This window comes from Magnolia sinica, chromosome 16 (genome assembly GCF_029962835.1).
Source record: "Magnolia sinica isolate HGM2019 chromosome 16, MsV1, whole genome shotgun sequence".
In the NCBI taxonomy this organism is placed as follows: Eukaryota; Viridiplantae; Streptophyta; class Magnoliopsida; order Magnoliales; family Magnoliaceae; genus Magnolia; species Magnolia sinica.
The window spans coordinates 59,348,308-59,365,861 of NC_080588.1; the positions used below are offsets into that span (position 1 = coordinate 59,348,308).

The 17,554-nt window shown below is 40.1% G+C and overlaps 1 protein-coding gene across 2 annotated transcripts in view; it reads left to right on the forward strand.

The window, feature by feature from the left end:
- The first annotated feature begins 2,196 nt into the window (after positions 1–2,196).
- The window catches only part of LOC131229017 (uncharacterized), a 29,642-nt gene continuing 14,284 nt past the window's right edge, over positions 2,197–17,554 (forward strand). Inside the window, exons 1-3 of one of the 2 annotated variants that reach the window (XM_058224870.1) lie at positions 2,197–2,504; positions 10,434–11,182; positions 13,403–15,306. In XM_058224870.1, coding sequence (XP_058080853.1) covers positions 2,258–2,504; positions 10,434–11,182; positions 13,403–15,306 — 2,900 coding nt within the window. In that variant the 5' untranslated portion in view covers positions 2,197–2,257. The remainder of the gene's footprint in view (positions 2,505–10,433; positions 11,183–13,402; positions 15,307–17,554) is intronic. The other variant, XM_058224869.1, reaches the window with a different exon arrangement.

The window sequence follows — 17,554 nt, forward strand, 5'->3', positions numbered from 1 at the left end:
GTGGGATGTGGACCTACATAGCAATTATATTTAGGATATTTGCCTGGGATGTGGACCACAAATACCATATTGAAACCTTTAACCGGGCCACACATGGATGAAATGTAAATAAATCCAAACGGTCTAAATCAAGGGCTTGTTGAGAAGGTGAAGATTGTGCTAGATATTGATATACATAATGTTTATCAATCGGGGTCCCGGACGAAACACGTGGTCACTAAAAATATCGAAGCTCAACTCATCATCTGGGCGGCATGATTGGATGGTATCCCTGTTTTTTTCCCCTTAAACCGGTATTTTTTGACACAAACACGGTGTGATCATCTTCTTTATATCCGAAGACCTGCCTGCAGCTTGTAGCGTGAAATACTTATGGTCCACCTTAGAAGATGGATGGTTCGGAATTTGAACACTTGTGGCTTGTTCAAGCGTGTGGCACGTGGCCTTACATGCGTGTCAGTTCTGAGTACCCAAGTCTATATGGGAGATGATTAGGTGCGGCTCTGGTCTCACCAAAGACGGTGCGGCCGGATCAATGGTCCACGTTAAGGCCTTTTACTTCTAAGTTGCTGAGTGGTCCACATGATGTTAATAATCTATCAGTTTTTTCATCCCAACACCCCTACAACGACCTTGCCAAACAGATGGATGATTTGGATATAACACATACCTGATAATGGGACCCACAGTACTCCTTCACGTGAGATCCGACCAATCCATGCTACCCTCCAGAGCGTTTGTTTTCTTTTTCCAGCGCACTGCAGTGGATTAGGTGGAGGGCTCACTATTGATTGAAATAACATTTCCAACTTAAATAAACATTGTGCAGGTAATTATCCTGAGCATTTACAGTACCCATGGTTTGCAACCAAACAGGATCATGCAAGTACATTTATGCAGACATCGTTGCAGGTGTAAACCTAATTAATGATGAGGGTCATTTACTGGTATTTACCCGTTGGAAATGGAAATCAAACAGCCCCTAAGTTACTTTCAATTTCCTCATGTACCTCCTTTTAATCTTATTTAAATTCCCTGTAAATTAAAAAGCAACTTACTTCAACGTATCCACATAATCTCTTATTATCTTTTGTAGGCGAGATTTTTTTTAGAAAATATTCGCCGTAGTTATAAGCATTTATTAATGGCTTCGGGTAGGGGCCTACTGAATTTAGCACGTGCCTCTGTCTCGGCCCGTCACGTTCCTAATTTGGGCTTCAATGCATTCGTGGAGCCGGGACGGGGACTGCCACTTAGTAACTCAGTATCGAGTAAACTCCGTGGGGTTATGTAATTTATGTTTCTATCTACTTCGGCCATCCATTTTACTAGATCATTTTATAATCAGAGCTCAAAAATTAAGCGTATCCAAATCTCAAGTGGGCCACACCATAGGAAGAAATAGTGTGAATTGAACATCTACAGTTAAAAACTTCTTGGGAGCCACAGAAGTTTTGGACCAAAGTGATATATATATATATATATATATATATATATATATATTTCTTTCTTTCTTTCTTTCTTTCGTATCATCTTTGTGTTCTTTTGAACATATTGGATGACAAATAAACATCACGGGGGGCTAAGAAGGTTTCAAAGGTGAAAATCATTATTCTCACAATCCCACTGTTTTATGTGTTGTGGTCTACTTAAGATATAGATATACCTCAAGTCCCTAAAATATTCCGGGAAAACGGATGGCCGGCGTGGATAAGACATACTCATTTACAGTGGCACAACAAAGTTTACTCAGTACGTAATCCGATTTCTCCCGACGAGTTTTTTAGTACCCTGGGATCCTGTGACGATTGATACGGCAGCGCTAAAACATTTCACATATGACGGGAAAAAAACTGAAATAAACCGTTGAAATCGTGTATGTTTATTTCGATGATTAGAAACCGAGAATTACTCTGATTTTATTCATTAACTTTCGGATTAATAGACATGTAATGGATGGTCCACATGATAAGAAGTCGACAGTCTAATTTCAATAGATTAATGTCCATCAACTGGAGGTCAGAATCAATAATCCAGACGACTTTTAAAATAAGTACCTATGTACAGTGGGTCCCAAACTTTTAATAGTTTAATTTTGGTCAATACTTGCCAAGTGTATGTTTCATAGAACCCGTGTATCATCCGTCACACTCTGCCAGAGTAACAATCAACTCCCTCCAATAAAAACCTCCCACACCTGTCGCTCCATTCAGAGAGGCCGGACTGCAGCGACAGCGAGGAGAAGCGCCATCCCGCCATGGCGTGCGCAGAGCAGCCTCTGAAGAAGCGAAAGCTCTACGAATCTCTACAAGAGCAGAGCTACCCATCTCCTCCTCTCACTCCTCCTTCCCAAGAAGAGATCCTTCGAAAGCGCAGGAACAGAGAAGAGATCCGAGGTCTCTACGACTGCTACAGGCGAATCCGCTTCTGTATCTCTCAGAAGGATGCCCGCCTCATGCCCGACTTCGAACAGGCCTATCTCTCTCTCATCACCGCTTCTCGAGGTACGATCCATCTCCTCATTTCCCCCCCTTTCTTTCCTTTTCTTACATTTCTTTCTGCCGAATTATGAAAAAAATTAGAGAACGGATCGAATGACGGAACGATCGAATTCGGGAGTAAATGCGAACAGAGCATGTAATGATGTGATAGTGGCACGGGGATTTCTTATTCTGTAAGTTTTTCTTGTGAGGGATTATCCGATTCTCGACCTGAGTGTGTGTGAAGTGTATACTAGGGTTTTGAGTTTGTACAAGTGAGGCTATGGTCTATTCATCCAGACTGTTGGTCTGCTGGATCGTCCTTTGGATGGGCCATGCGGTGGAAATCTTGCCAATTTTGGAAGGTCTGCCTCTGATCACCATCTACCCCAGCTGAATTTTGACCATTTCTGCGTCTAGCTTAACAGAATATTTACAGGCTGCAAATCGAAGGATAGGAGAAGCTCTATAGTGATATCCAACTATGCCTGGCAGGAAGTGACTGGGGGATGAGAGGATTTGGAAGTATTAGGCATACTGCAAGTTCACAACAGGATGTATGATTTTTAGGATATTTAGCTTCACTTGGAAAAAGCCAACGAAGGTCTTCATATACAGAGTTGTTGACAAGGCAGTTTTAAGAACAGAATTCGATGGATTCCTATGCTAGATGTGATGAGAAACTTGAAAAATGTAGCTGACAATTGGCAACTGAGTCAAAAGAAGTCGGAGGTAACCACCATTTGGGTGGAGCATAGATGGAGCATCGAGTAGAAATTTGGGACCACTTGCCACTCTGTAGGTGGGATTCTTGTAGATGATAACGGGGAGATAAAGGTGACCTCTTCAGGCCGATGGGTTGGGGAAATTCTTAGGAGTTGGAGGCAAAGGCACCCATAAATCAGCAAAGATAATACTAAGGTGGAAGGAGACTGAGGAATTTTATGGCACGGGCATCAAGCAAATTTACTGAGTTATGGTAGTCTCTTTCCTCTCCATTGAACTTTGGGATTTTGTTAGTAGATCAAACATTTTGTTTGCATCCTTGTGGAGGCAGGTGAATGAGATCGCCAGTGAAGGACAGGGTGGTTTTCCAAAATTCTGGCAATTTATATAGAGGGAACGAGTGAGGCAGTGATGCATTTTTAGGGTGAGCATTTTTCAAAATGTTCAGACTTCCATTCTGAAACATGGTTGTGAGGCACATGTACATTGTTTTTAGTGTGGAGGTGTAAACTATGTTGTCTTTTGTTTGTTTGACTTCAAGTGGTTGGATGATTTGGTGGACTTGAGAATGAGAACTCTGAAACGAGTCCTAATTTGATGTATTTTGTCTTAAACTCTGATGTAGGACAGATTAGGGGAGGTGCCCCAAAATTTAGGTTATGGCTAGATGAGGTTTTGGACTGGTTGAACGTGAGTCAAGAGATTTTGTGGTGTCGATAGATCAGAAAAAAGGGGAAAAAGAAAAATGAAAAGGATAATGGACTGAGTCAAATGTAGTCTCACCTTAGACCTTTAATTCAAAATTGGAGCATGGTTCAAGTTTCAGTTAAGATATGGAGGTGAACTGGTCCATTAAGAAAAAAGACGGGCTGTGTCAACCCATATCAGCCGATAGAAGCTGATGCGACTCATTTGGCACCAATACGGGCTGTTATGGCTGATGTGGCCCCAAAGGCTCAATTATGAGATTTTATTTCAAGTCTTCTCCCATTTCCCACTTCTTTCTTCATTTCAACCATGAAGGGAGCTTAGAAACTAATTTTAGACAAGATTTAGGCATTGAGGACCAAAACACTAGATTTGAGTAATAGGTGTGTAATCCACCAAATCATGCTTGATGTGTATTTGATTAGGACCTATTTGGTTGACCTTCAGCTTGTCAAGCTGACAGACTATTCTATTAAAGAATGGTCTGATACATTGTTGAATACATGTTAAAAACACAAAACAAGATAGATTACGACACTATATCTTTTTCATATTTTTCAATATTTTTGAAGGTTTTTTTTTTTTGCCAAAAAATTGGATGATATGGGCCTGATGCGTTCTGTATCGTATCATTTTGGACCTGGCTGACATGCCCACTGATTTTGTTATTCAAAACTTTTGATTGGAGTCACTATAACCAATTAGAGATGTTTGGCCTCTAAAATGGTCGATGAAGTCACACCACCAAGGAAGCAAGTGAGCGCTGGAATTTTTTCTCTGTCTTTCATGCTAAAAAGAGAACTACTACAATGCTTTTAATAGAAGAGGAAACTTGCTCTATAAGCTTCGTGCAATTAACTGTCAAACTATGAAATGTAATGTAAATTTCCTGTATAAACATCATCTTCCTGTGGAATGTATTTTCTAATGCCACGTTGCTCTTGGAATCCATTTACATAAGTTCTCATGCTTTTCTTCTCAAGCCAATGCCCTCTTTAGTGACTTCCTTTCTTTAATAATATCTTATTTAGGCAGTTCAGCATGTAAGCAAATTATGGACATGACATCGGCTTGGGTATGAATTCGGGCTTGGGCTTGTGTGTGTGAGCCCTGGACGATGTGACAAATATTGTTGAGATGTTGAAAATCTTGTGATATTTTCGCAGGAAATCAGCTAAACAAGATTATCATGACAATATCGAAATATTTTCAAAATATTGATCATTTTTACTTTTTTTGCAACTTTATTGCAAAATTATTCTGCTATTTATTTAGAACTTAAAAAAGTTCATTATATAATTATATATTTAAAAGAGAAAGGAAGGGTGGTGTGGTAGATAGTTCTTATGGTAGTTTTATGGGCTCTTTAGGGTGAGAGGAACAATCGTTGTCTCCGGAATTTAAGCGGGGTCGGTGCTAGAGGTGGTGAGAAGGGTTAAGCGGGATGTAGTGGATTTGGCTTGTTGTTCTAAGTTCATTGATATTTGCAATTTAATTTCTCTTTTTGGGCTGTAGGTTTTGTTCCCCAATTGAGGTTCTCTCGGGCAGTGGTTTTTTAATGTTAATTTTGTTATCTTTCAAAAAAATTATATATTTGAATAGAAATGCTCGTGTGCTCTCAAAGCACCATAAATTTTAGTGCTCCGAATTGCATTATTTCAGTTAGACAGTTCAATCAAATGATCTGAACTGTCCATTAAGTCTAGAACAGATTGCTAAGGCTACCATATATAGATTGCACTGATCCAATGATCAAACCCATCCTTGATATGGCCTTATTTTCTAACCATCCTTTTTCCAAGCCATGGATGAAATGGCTACTATTGTGAAACAACAATGATTCTTTAGAATCTTAAGCAATCCATGATGATTTCTAACAAAGGTGGATGAAATGGTGGATTAGACCTATTTTCGTGTAAATGATCTTGACTGTCATATTAGAGACCATCATGCAAATGGTTAATATTTGTTAGATCGGTGTGATACTTGCATGGTTGCCCATCAAATGTGCGTTGGAGCTAGTCAAGAGTCTAGATCAATGAATTTGGATTGTCCAAGTCTCCCAATGCAGCTAAACGCAACTAGGAGCACTGGAGTATTTCTCATATTTGCAAATCAAAATTCTTTATTTAGAATAATTATTTTTTATTTTTTCTGATAATATTCCAAGAAAAACCTCAAAAATTAAAATTTGAAACTCTCGAGAAATTCCAAGAATGAGATTTGTCACTGTTTTTGTGCTTAGGCCCCTTGCCGTCAACTCCCCCATGCTTGAAATTACTCGGCTCCATTGAGTTGAAAGTTGATTTCTCTTATAGAGGTTCGTGTTTGGAAATCAGCTGCTGAGGTTGATGTATAACTAATAACTAATAAGTCAATGGCACTTTGACCCGGAATTGTTGATACCTGCAATGGAGCATAGAAACTAACTGGTCATCAATCACTTCCTCAATTTCATCGTCAAGCTGCTTAGGTGTTTGAGTTTGTTGAATAGCATTCTCTTCTGTCCAATAATCCATATGATATTCAAAAAGCAGTGAGATCTTCAATGTTGAATTTTACCTTTCATGGAAGTTGGTGCTGAATTTACCTTTGATGTAAGGTCTAGCAAAGAAGAATTTTCAGCAATCTTCTTGAGAATGTAGTAAGGCCCAACCTTTTTCGAATGGCTCATGTTGTATGTCCCAAATGGAAATATCTTAGGCTATAATCAAACCATTGCCATGTCACCTTCCTTGAACTGATCGATCAAAGATGGACGTCCATTGTAGTTTTCTGTATTAAGGACAATCTTCCTTTAAACCGTGTCATGACTGTCATTAATAAGCTTAGCAAATCCATCTGTCTTCACTTGTTGGAGTACATAATTCTTTTGCAGGCTCCTTTTGTTCTTCTTTTTCACAGTGTTACCAAAGCATATATGATTCCCTTTTATTGAATTTCTTCTTTAAACTTACACATAGTGAGTATGTTAAGTGGTTGTTTCTGTTCTGGTTGCTTCGGGGGTGAAACTTCCTTCATAGGGATGAAAGTCTGCTTGCCACGATTGTAGAGGACTAGTAGGTATCGGTATTACCCATCTTCTTGCACTTTTGTATCAAACAAACACAGTTTACCAAGCAAAATCGGCTAACTTTCGCATGGATAAATCTCTCTCAAAAAAATTAAAATAAAATTCACATGGATAATGTCACACTAAACGGAATCTTTACAACTTTTTACCAAATGAAAAGGTATCCAAGTGACAATTATTTACTGGAATAAAAGTCATTTACACACGCAACTTGATAGGGTTGTGGATGCTTCAACCAAAGCTTGTCCATAAGCTCTTCCAACACCATGTTCATGTTGCTGTCTTCGTCGATGATAATGGTGCATAAGCGGCCATGGCATGGCATAATGGTGTGAAAGATATTGGTGTATCGCCGGTCCTCTGTCTTTAGGGTTGCTACTGGTGGCATAGCAACACGATCAGTCCATTCAATCCTTCAAGCAATCTTCATCATTCTCTTCTTCGGTGACTTCCTGTTTCTCCTTACCTGTTTTCTGGCTCCTCTCATGATACTGCAGGCTTTTGGCAGAGCAAACGATGTAGAAGTGACTATATTCACCACATTTATATCATTCAGTCACATTGCTGTCTCTCTTAGTTTTGTTGACCACAGTCGCCTTTACCTTTGTAGGATCTCGATTTGGAAAATTGTTACCTGAACCTGCAAACCTGGTACTTGGAGGGCTGTGCGTTGCAGTAGAAGCTCCTGAACACTAGAATACTCCCCTGCTTAAAATTTTGGATGTATGGAAGACCAAATTTTCAAGTACTCGACTGGGAGTGCAAGTTGATAGACTTCATCAAAGCCTCCCAAACCTAGTTATGTATGGAAGACCAAATTTTCAAGTACCCGACTGGGAGTGCGGTTGGCTGCAATTTCGTGTTGAATTTCCGTAAAAAGTCCAGCTTCTATCTTGCTGTCTTTTGCACTTCGCTTTCCCAAACCTAGTTATGAATGGTTAACTATTGGAGCCCCCCCTCTTCAATGGAGTTGGTATCTTCTTTGAGGAGGCAATTTTGCATACAAGGTTTTTTGTTGTTGTTGTTGTTGTCTGCAATTAGTAAGTGTTCTGTCATCCTGACCTTCATCTCATCCCACGTGTCAATAGGTGGTTCGTTGGATATAAGGAGTTGGTCCTCCAAACTGTGCCACCACAAATTCATTGGCCCCTTCAATATTGCTTTCACAAATTGAACCTTCTTCTCCTCTAGCATTGAGTGCCAATCAAAGCAATCATCCATCAACACTAACTAATCAATGAAGGCCGCCGGATTTAGTTTTCCATAAAAACAACAGCGTCAAGGCAAACTTTCGTTGTAACATCATTGAAGGAGTCGTGTGGCTCAAATCTTCCGTGATCGAGGATCCTTTGGACGCTCTAGATAAGCTCCCTCTTTGGCAGCCCCCAATTAAGATTGCCATGCGTCTCACCACCCATTTTCCTCGGAGATTAGGTGGCTGGTTGTCATGTCGGCAATTGATTTTCATTGCCTCCGAGCTCCGCTTCATTCAGTACCGCTATACCGCTAGATTTTTTGCGCTGTGAGAACTCTCTGGCTGAGTAAGGACCAAGGATCCTCTTTAACTTGTTGTGACAATTCAATCATCTTCTAGGTCAACTACATAATCAACTCGTCCCTTTGATTATCCAACATCTTGGGGGTGTATGACCTACCACTGCGAGTCTGTGTAACATCCCAGGCTTCTCAAATATCCGAAAAAAGCTTGCTCTAATACCAAAAATTGATGTAGGACAGATTAAGGGGGTAATCCAAATTTTAGGTTCTGGGTTAGATGAGGTTGAGGACTGGCAGAACAAGTGAAGAGATATTTATGTGGTGGTTGATAAATTAGAACGCTAAAGAAAAGACAATAATAGTAAAGATGAAGATCATCCGCTTTGTTTTTATTATTATTTTATATTGCTTTAATGAAGTTTCAGTTGGGCCTCAAATGAGTTCCAATGTATTTCACCTACCTTAAGCCAAGACCACCTTTAACCACTTCCTTTCTTTAATAAATAGGTTATAGTCCCTAGGCACTTGAACCTGCAGGCAAATTATGAGGGTTGTCCTGGCCTTGGGTATGGGGGCCTGGGGTTGATTTTTGGGCTTGGGCTGAGCTTGGACCTGTCACTATCAAACTCTTGCAACGAAAATAAGATCATATGCTCGAGACTTTTTGTTGAAGGGGATAATATGATGCAATTGTTTATTGAATCAACAAGAAATTCGGTGCTCGAGTTGTGGGAAATTAAGAAAACACCACACAGTGGGTATTGGAGTTGAGAGTTGAGAGAGATTATGAACTTAAAATGAAATCTCTGCATGAGATACAAGTGCTTAAGCAAATGGTGGTAGAAAACTTAGAGAAGTGGTGCCTTCAATATCCTAAAACAGTCCCTTTTATAGACATAATGGACACTCCTAAGAATCCCTTTGAAATAGTCTCTCCCTCTCTCTTTCATTAATGAAGTAATTTTATGAAAGAGAAAAACTAAAGTAAAAACAGGGGGCAAAACCCCTCTAAATCACACAAAAGCCAGAAGGCAGTTATCCACTATCACTAACTGCCCCAGCTGCACCATGATTTGGATATTTGGGACCTATTTCCTGTTTGTGAACACCGTGTGGACAAAAAAAATTGTGGGAACTAAGTTTCAGGATTTGGCTTTTCCTTAGAGGCAAATGGGCATTGGATGAAGAGATGATTAACTGATTCCGAGTCAGCGTTCCACACCTCTTCTGGAGTATCCACCATTAAGATCCTTTCTCCCCCCAACAAGCCAGCAGAAAGCATCAATTTTTGGCAGAGCTGCGTAGGACCAAATATGCTTAGTAAAACTGTTCGGGTCAGCGACAAACGAGCAATAGTAGGAAATTGACATTGCAATGGGGTATATCCCACTCACACATCTTCCCAAAACTGAATCCTCTCCCCATCCCCAAGGGCTGAGATGAAAATCCAATCCCACTGTCGAACAACCATCATATGAGCAATTTTTGTTGTTTGCTATCTTCTCAAAAAAGAAGAAGAAGAAGAAGAAGAAGAAGAAGAAGAAGAACGTTTGCTATCTTCTCAAAAAAGAAGAAGAAGAAGAAGAAGAAGAAGAAGAAAGTAAAGAAAAAGCAGAGTAAAGAAAAAGAAGCAAATTCTTTGCTGTTTGAGTCTCTTAATATGTTAGGTGCAGTGACTAGTTGATAAGAACTGAAGCATGCCCTTCTTGCTTTCAATATCCTCAGGCAAAGAGAGTATCTGCATTTCTTATTGAGGATTGGCCAGACTATGAAAAAAAAATAAAAATAAAAATCCTCTATAGAAGAGGATATTCAAGCTCGTCCTTGATAAGAAATACCCTCCACATCTCTACTCAAGTCATGAAGACAATTTGTATGCCATAACTAAATTTGAACGATTGGAGGAAGATATTTACCATTATTCTTTGAAAATTTACTGAATTTTACAGGTTGTACAAGTGCACAACGTATTGTAGCCGAACTAATTCCCCGGTATGCATCATTCTGCCCTACCGCTCTTGAGGCCGCAGCTACAGTTGCCATCAATATGTACAATTGGAACTTGGCTATAATAATGAGAGGAGATGATGCTGATGGTGTTGCATTTCAGACTGCGAAAGCCTGCATTTTTGGTCTGGTTGGCATCTGCTGCACTGCGTCATGTGAGGCACCAACATCATCCGTTATTCGAGGCATCTGCTCTGCAGTTTTCCTGAATGTGCTTAGTTTCTTCGTTTCCACTTTTGAGGGCAAAGACATCTTCCAAATTGATGAAAAGGACATTGAAAGGGTTCAACAGTCAATGGAGTCGTTTAATGAGCTGAAGGAAAAATTAGCAGATGACGATGAGCCTGCATTGTCAAAACTATTCAAATTTCGAGCACTTAGCCTGCTCAGGATTTTCTTTTCTTGTCCTAAAAATTTAATTGCAGCTTGTTTTGAGCTTTTGGCCTCAAGTGGAACAGATACAGGAATTCAAAGAGGAGGAAATTACTTTCTAAGGCAGGTGACACATCAGCTTAATGCTGTTGAGGTAACTGACCGATTGGACAAGACAAATGATGTGGTTGTGTCATGTATGGATGCTGGCCAGGCAACTGAAGAACACAATGGGGCTAGTGAAGAGAAGTCAATATCGAATGACAACCTTGTTTCGGAGAAAGCATTGGGAGTTTTGAAGAACTGCTTCATGGGAATGGTAATACTTGATCTTTTGCTTTCATTCTTAATGGATCTTAGTTTTCAGTTAATCTTATGCTATGATGTACTAACAGGAATATTTTAAATGCCTGCTGCCTCGTCATCTGATGTTTAAAGTGGTTCTTAATTATTTAGGAGAAATGCTATGGTGATTCTTGAATATTGAAGTAGGGTTCAAGTCTTTAGCTCAATGGTAGGTGCCCTTAGCTTCAATATTGATGTCTTAGGTTTCTGCCCAGCTTACCTTGGCACATGCTAATGGGCCACATCATGGTTCTGAAAATCGGTATCGTATCAGCTGATATGGGCGTATCCTGTCTGTATTGGCTTGATACGATGCACAATATGGGGCTGTATTGGAATCGGTTGGATTGTATTGGTCCGTAAAACCCCAAATTTATTTATTTTTTTTCAAAAATTCACTCATGTCTCCTCTTCTTCTTTTCATTTAAACCATGGAATAATCTTAAGAACTCATTTTAGGCTAGATCTATACCTATTTTGGGCATTTAGGCTAGATCTATACCTATTTTGGGATCAAAACAAATGATTTGAATGGGATTTGACAAATCGAAGCGAAGTGGACCATTATGTGAAAAGTCAGAAAGAAGGGTAAACCTTTGCTTTCTTTTTTATATTTTCATCTTCTTTTTGTTGTATTTCCAATATATAATGGGCCATTGTTCACTAAATCATGTTTAATTTGTGTTCAATTAGGGCCCATTTAGTTGACCTTCAACAAGTGAAATCGACAGACAACATTCTCATGAAAGAATGGTCCGATACACTATTGAATACATTGTCAAAATACAAAAGAAGAAGAAGATAGATCCAAAGATCACCCCCCCTCTATTTTTCTGATATTTTTTCATATTTTTTTGCTGAAAAAAAATTCTGACCAATACGACCCGATTTTAATATGCGACGCTGTATCATATCATTTTTCTGTGGGGCCGATACGGCGGCCAATACCATCATTCAGAACCATGGCTACATGTGTGCAGGTTCTGAGCCATTCATCAGGTAGGGCCCACCATGAGAGACCCTAGAGCAGAAGGCCAGTTTAGTCATGTGGGCCGCACATTGTGACAAAACTGGATGATTGGGAAAAATGACCTAAGGTTTATATTCAGTGAACATGTTTTGCCTGCCAGGTGAGTGGTCAGTGTTATGTTTTGGTCAGTACGTTCTCATGGTGGGCTCCAACTGATGCATATGTGTTCCGTGTTGGCACGTGCCCCACATCTCATCTTCAATCATTCGTAACATGATTTAGTATTTCTCGTTCCTGAATGGCGTATTAACAGAATCTCCTATGTTACACATGAAGCAACTTTATCACATGTTTTTGTCCCCTTCTTGTGGACTTGTTTAAGCGTTGAGATTTCTGGTCAAAAGCATTAGCTCACTGTTGACTGCGTGAGAAATTCTGAAATCCTGAAATACTGTGTTAGATCTTCCATTCTGTACTTTCGTTGTTTTTTTTTTTTTAATTTTTTTATTTACCTGAGCGAAAGTCATGCCCTCAAGTTTCTGCCAAGAAATTTTCTTTTCCAAGTCGCATTGCTATCCACCTCTGACAAGAGATATATCCTGGAATCTGGAAGGAGTTTCTGCCATGTGGATTTTTGTTGCACTGGCAAGATTTTTTTTTTTAATACATTTTGACCTATATATAAATCCTGAAATACTGTGTTAGGTCTTTCTTTTTTGGTAGTATTTTTTGACATACAGGTAATTGCAATATGATATTAAACTATGGTATTTTATTACTTAAAAACTGTTCGTTTGGATGTGTAGAAGGTTCCAGCTTTTAAAAGCCACCATATCCAACACCCTGTATTCATGTCTCAAACCAAAACACTTTGTGACCAAGTCACATAGGAAACAGCTATTGCCAGAGCATTTTGTCAAGTTTGTCATACATTTATTGCATATAGGGATTCCCAAGTCAATTCTTGAATCTGAGGTTATGACTGACTCATTAGGCCCCCGGTTTCATGTCAATTGCGAAATACCTCATTTGTTGAAATGCTTCCTAAAAATCAAAAGGGGTTTCCATTAAATTGAGGACGGGAAGTAAAAAAGTGAGTGGATTATTTTTCTAAGGTTAGACCTAGTATGTATTACTGTGTATTGGGATTAATTACATTTGTGTCCTTAGCATCTCATAATTTTATGATCATTGATCAGGTCTTATATTGTCTCCTTCATGCAGGTTATTAGCAAACATCCATCCTTGAGAGGTTGGATATTTTCAAGGTATAGGAAGTTAAGCGAATCAGCAAGTCCTGAGGCTGTATCAGAACTATCATCTTCGCTGGAAAGAGTTTTTGGGTCCTCAGAAATGGTTCGCGAAGCAGATAGTCAAGATGAGAGTGATGATGATAACTCTGATCCGTCAAAGTATATTAATCGACAGTATTTGATGCCTAAGATCTCTAGCCGACACGATAACTCAGCTGAAGTATCAGGAAAGAGTACCAGTTCAAGAGCACATGATTCATCTGCTGGTGATGTATCTAATGAGGAAAGAAGTTCAGCTGACAAAGTTTTAGGTCAGACTGTGAAGGCTTGCCACTCACTTGTCAAACCTGAGGCATCATTGGGTGTTCGTTCAAATCATGAATGTGAAAGCTCAATCTCTGCCAAGGAATTGGGTTCGGGGGAGATTGGAGATTCATGGCCAGACAGGCCTTCCATGCGAAAGGACTTGGGGAGCAACTTATTGCCTTCTCCTGCCTCCAGAAAACCATTAGACCAGAGGAATGATGCATTTGAGGGTGGAAACCATATTTTTCAAGCTGATAAGAACCAAACATCTAAGACTTCAGCATCTCCTAATGAGCATTCGACCACACAGTATCATGCTTGTTCAACAAGTCCAATTGTGTGGTACTGTGATGGGGATCCTGCAGCCATGGATGTCTTTTCAGCTTCTAAACAACTTTGGTTGGGCTCTCTTGGTCATGATGCATCTGAAAATCTAGTAAGATCACAGTTCGAGAAATTTGGTCACATAGAACACCTTTTGTTCTTTCATGTGAAAGGTTTTGCCTTGGTTGAGTACAGAAACATCATGGATGCTGTAAAGGCTCGTGAATGTATGCGGGGATCCTCCCCTTGGGGTTCGTGCCTTCGTATAAAGTTCTTGGACAGCGGACTGGGTAGCAGAGGAGCTATCAATGGTGTTGCAGTTGGTTCTAGTTGCCATGTTTATATTGGCAAGGTGTCCAGCCAGTGGGCCAAAGATGAGATTCTGCGTGAACTGATGACTGTGGGATTTTGGACCCCTCGAGTGGTTACCGATCTTGCCAGCGAAAGTGCCTTGATGTTGGAATTCGGGACTGCTGAAGAAGCTGCTACCGTTATGACACACATCAGGCAGCAGCGTAAAGAGAATGGTTATCACGTACCACAGAGTAAAAGCTTGACAGTAAATACAGGAACTGTGGATGGGTTAACCTCATCTCGTAGTCGTCATCTATTGGTAAGGCTGATAGATCCATCGGTAACTGATGAAGAACTGATTAATGCATTCTCTCAATTTGGTGAGCTTGCTGGATGGAAATTTATCAGACAAAGTGGTTGCTGCTTGATAGATTTTTGTTCACATGAAGGAGCGGATGCTGCAAGGTCTCGTTTAGATGGGGCACGATTTGGGACTACAACCATCCGTGTTGAATTGAGAACCAACAATCCTGGAAATGCTCCAGCTGTACATGATAGCCCTAATGGCCGTAATATGACTAGAATGTCTCAGTTATCTTCTTTATTTGCTTCCTTGTGTACAAAATACAACATCAGTCAGAGCTCAAGTTCAGTTGATGGCCATATATCCAGAAATTATCATGCCTCCATCAGGAGGGATGACGATATGGTACCAACGAACACTGTCTGGATTGGTCTACCCGATATTCCTGCCCCATTCTTCACAGATGATGAACTAATGTCCATTTGCAATCTTGCTGTTGGAAATGCTGGGTCTGTCGCCAGATTGACACGGGCAAATTTGCATAGGGTTCCTTGTTGGTTTGTTGAATTTAGTAGCATAGATGCAGCAGTTATAGCATTGAAGAATATTCGAGGTTGTCCAGGCATGTTCTTGCAGATTGAATTCAGGTTAGGATTTACTGGCTATGAATTATGATAGCCTTTCTCGTTTCTCATCAATATGCTTTGAGTTTTTGTTCTTTTAGTCTTTTTCAATATTGTCTTACCTAGTTATTTATTTGGCATAACTTATTTTATATATTTATCACATACTAGTGCGCCTATGAACATCTCTGTTGTCTTCCTTGGGTTAACCAATCATATCTGCTACATTCATGTCCAAATAAAGAGATGATTCAGGGTTTTTAATGGATTTTTACACATCACACACCTGTTTGGTTGAATCCAACTTACTTTCGAAGGTTATCAATTGTGCGTCGATAGAAGCGGACCACATGAAGGCCTCCGCATGAGGCAGAACACATCCCCCGCACCTTGGTCCATGACTGTTAAGGATTTATCACCAGGCATAGAGCTTGGAAAAGTTTCTGGATGAACAATGGCATTTGGAGTATGGTGCCACACTCAATCATCCACTTCAAAAGGATAGAGGACCGTTCTGTTCAACAGACCAAGTAACTGAACCATCAATTTGATTTCGGTGGTCTCAAAGTTTTCTTTGAGAGTCAAGCTCTCACTGGAGAACAAGAATCGTCTAAAAGAAGATCGAGTGGAGGCAAAGGTCTAGGGCAACATGGCTTAAGGAGTGATACAAGAATGCAAGTTTCTTCCACGACATCGCTAGTTCTTGTGCTAGGTCTAATATGATTCTTAGCATGTCGGTGGATGGGAAGAGAGTAGAGAAGTCTAAGGTGTATGATGCGATAGTCAAATTAAATTTGCAAGGACCTTCTTGTGGGGGAGAGGTGGCAGTGGCCATGTCTCAATAATTTGTCATTTGTTTATTATCCGAGGAGGAAGCTGCTTCGTTGAATAAGCTGATTTATGAGGAAGTGATCAAAGCAGTTGTGGATGCTATGGGTAGGGATAAGGCCTTGGTGCCAGACAGCTTCCCTATGGCATTCTTTTAGGTCCTTTGGGGGATGGTGAAGGATGACTTGGTTAGCTTCATTACAAAGTTCTTTGAGATGGGGTGAATGGTGATAGAGTTGTGCACATCTTTCATAGTTATTCAACAAAAGGGGTGGAAAGTCTTTGTGACTTTAGACCAATTAGCCTCATTGGGAGTCTGTATAAGATCCTAACTAAGATCCTGGCTTTAAGGTTTCGTGTAGTTTTAGCAAGCATCATTTCCAAGGTTTAGAGTGCTTTTATGGTAGGTCAATGGATTCTAGATAGTGCGTTGATTGTGCACGAAACATTGACTCAAGGATTTGAGAAAGTGAGAAGGGAGTAGTGTGTAAACATTGAGAAAGCTTATGATCACATAGACTGAGACTTTCTTGATTATATGTTAGGGCGATGGGACACCGATAGAAATGGAGAAGATGGTTTCAAGAATGCATTTTTTCTGCCATATTTTTTGTTAGCAAGTGGGTCTCCTAAAAACTTCTTTAAATCTATGAGGGGGATTCGATAGGGGACGCTTCCACCCCCCCCCCCCCCCCCCAGATTTCACATCTCCAGTTTGCAAGTGATACCATCCTTTTTCGTTATGCAGAAGAGGGGAAATTGGATAATTTGAGAAAAAAACAATCATATGCTTTGAAGGGTGTTGGGTTTAAAGGCCAACATTTGAGAGAGTGAGATGTTGGTGGTGTGGATGTCCAAGGAAGAGGTGGCGAGCTAGTAGTAGTATCCGAGTTTATACCTTGGCCTCCCTTTATGTATTGGTAAACCTATGGTTCACCTTCGGGACACAGTGATTGAGAAAGTTGAAAGGAAGCTTTCAAGCCGGCACCTGTCCTTGGGAGGGGAGATTAACTTTAATCGAAGTAGTAATTGTTAGTGCTCCTATTTGTCAATCACGTGAGTCAGTGAATCAATTCAGCCCTTGGTAGCTGAGGATCGAAGGCACATGACGACATGAAGAATTAAGGGGTGAAGGAACAGGTAAATTTGAGGTGCCTTGGTGACCCTAACTTTAGACCCAAAACAACCCTAACCCCTAGATGATCCATTCCTTAATAAGTAAACCTTTCTTTGATTATCCCTCAGCCTTAGGAACTCAATTGGAACATGATAATAATAGGCTAAAAGAGGTTCATAGTTGATGTAAACCAAACAACCCAAAATATCAGAACTCTGGTTGTCGACCAATCGAGCGAATCCTGGATCGATCTCAATCGATCAAGAATGGCCAAAACACTCCAGCAACATTTCAGGCCAAAGTCAAAAAGTTCGATCGATCGACACA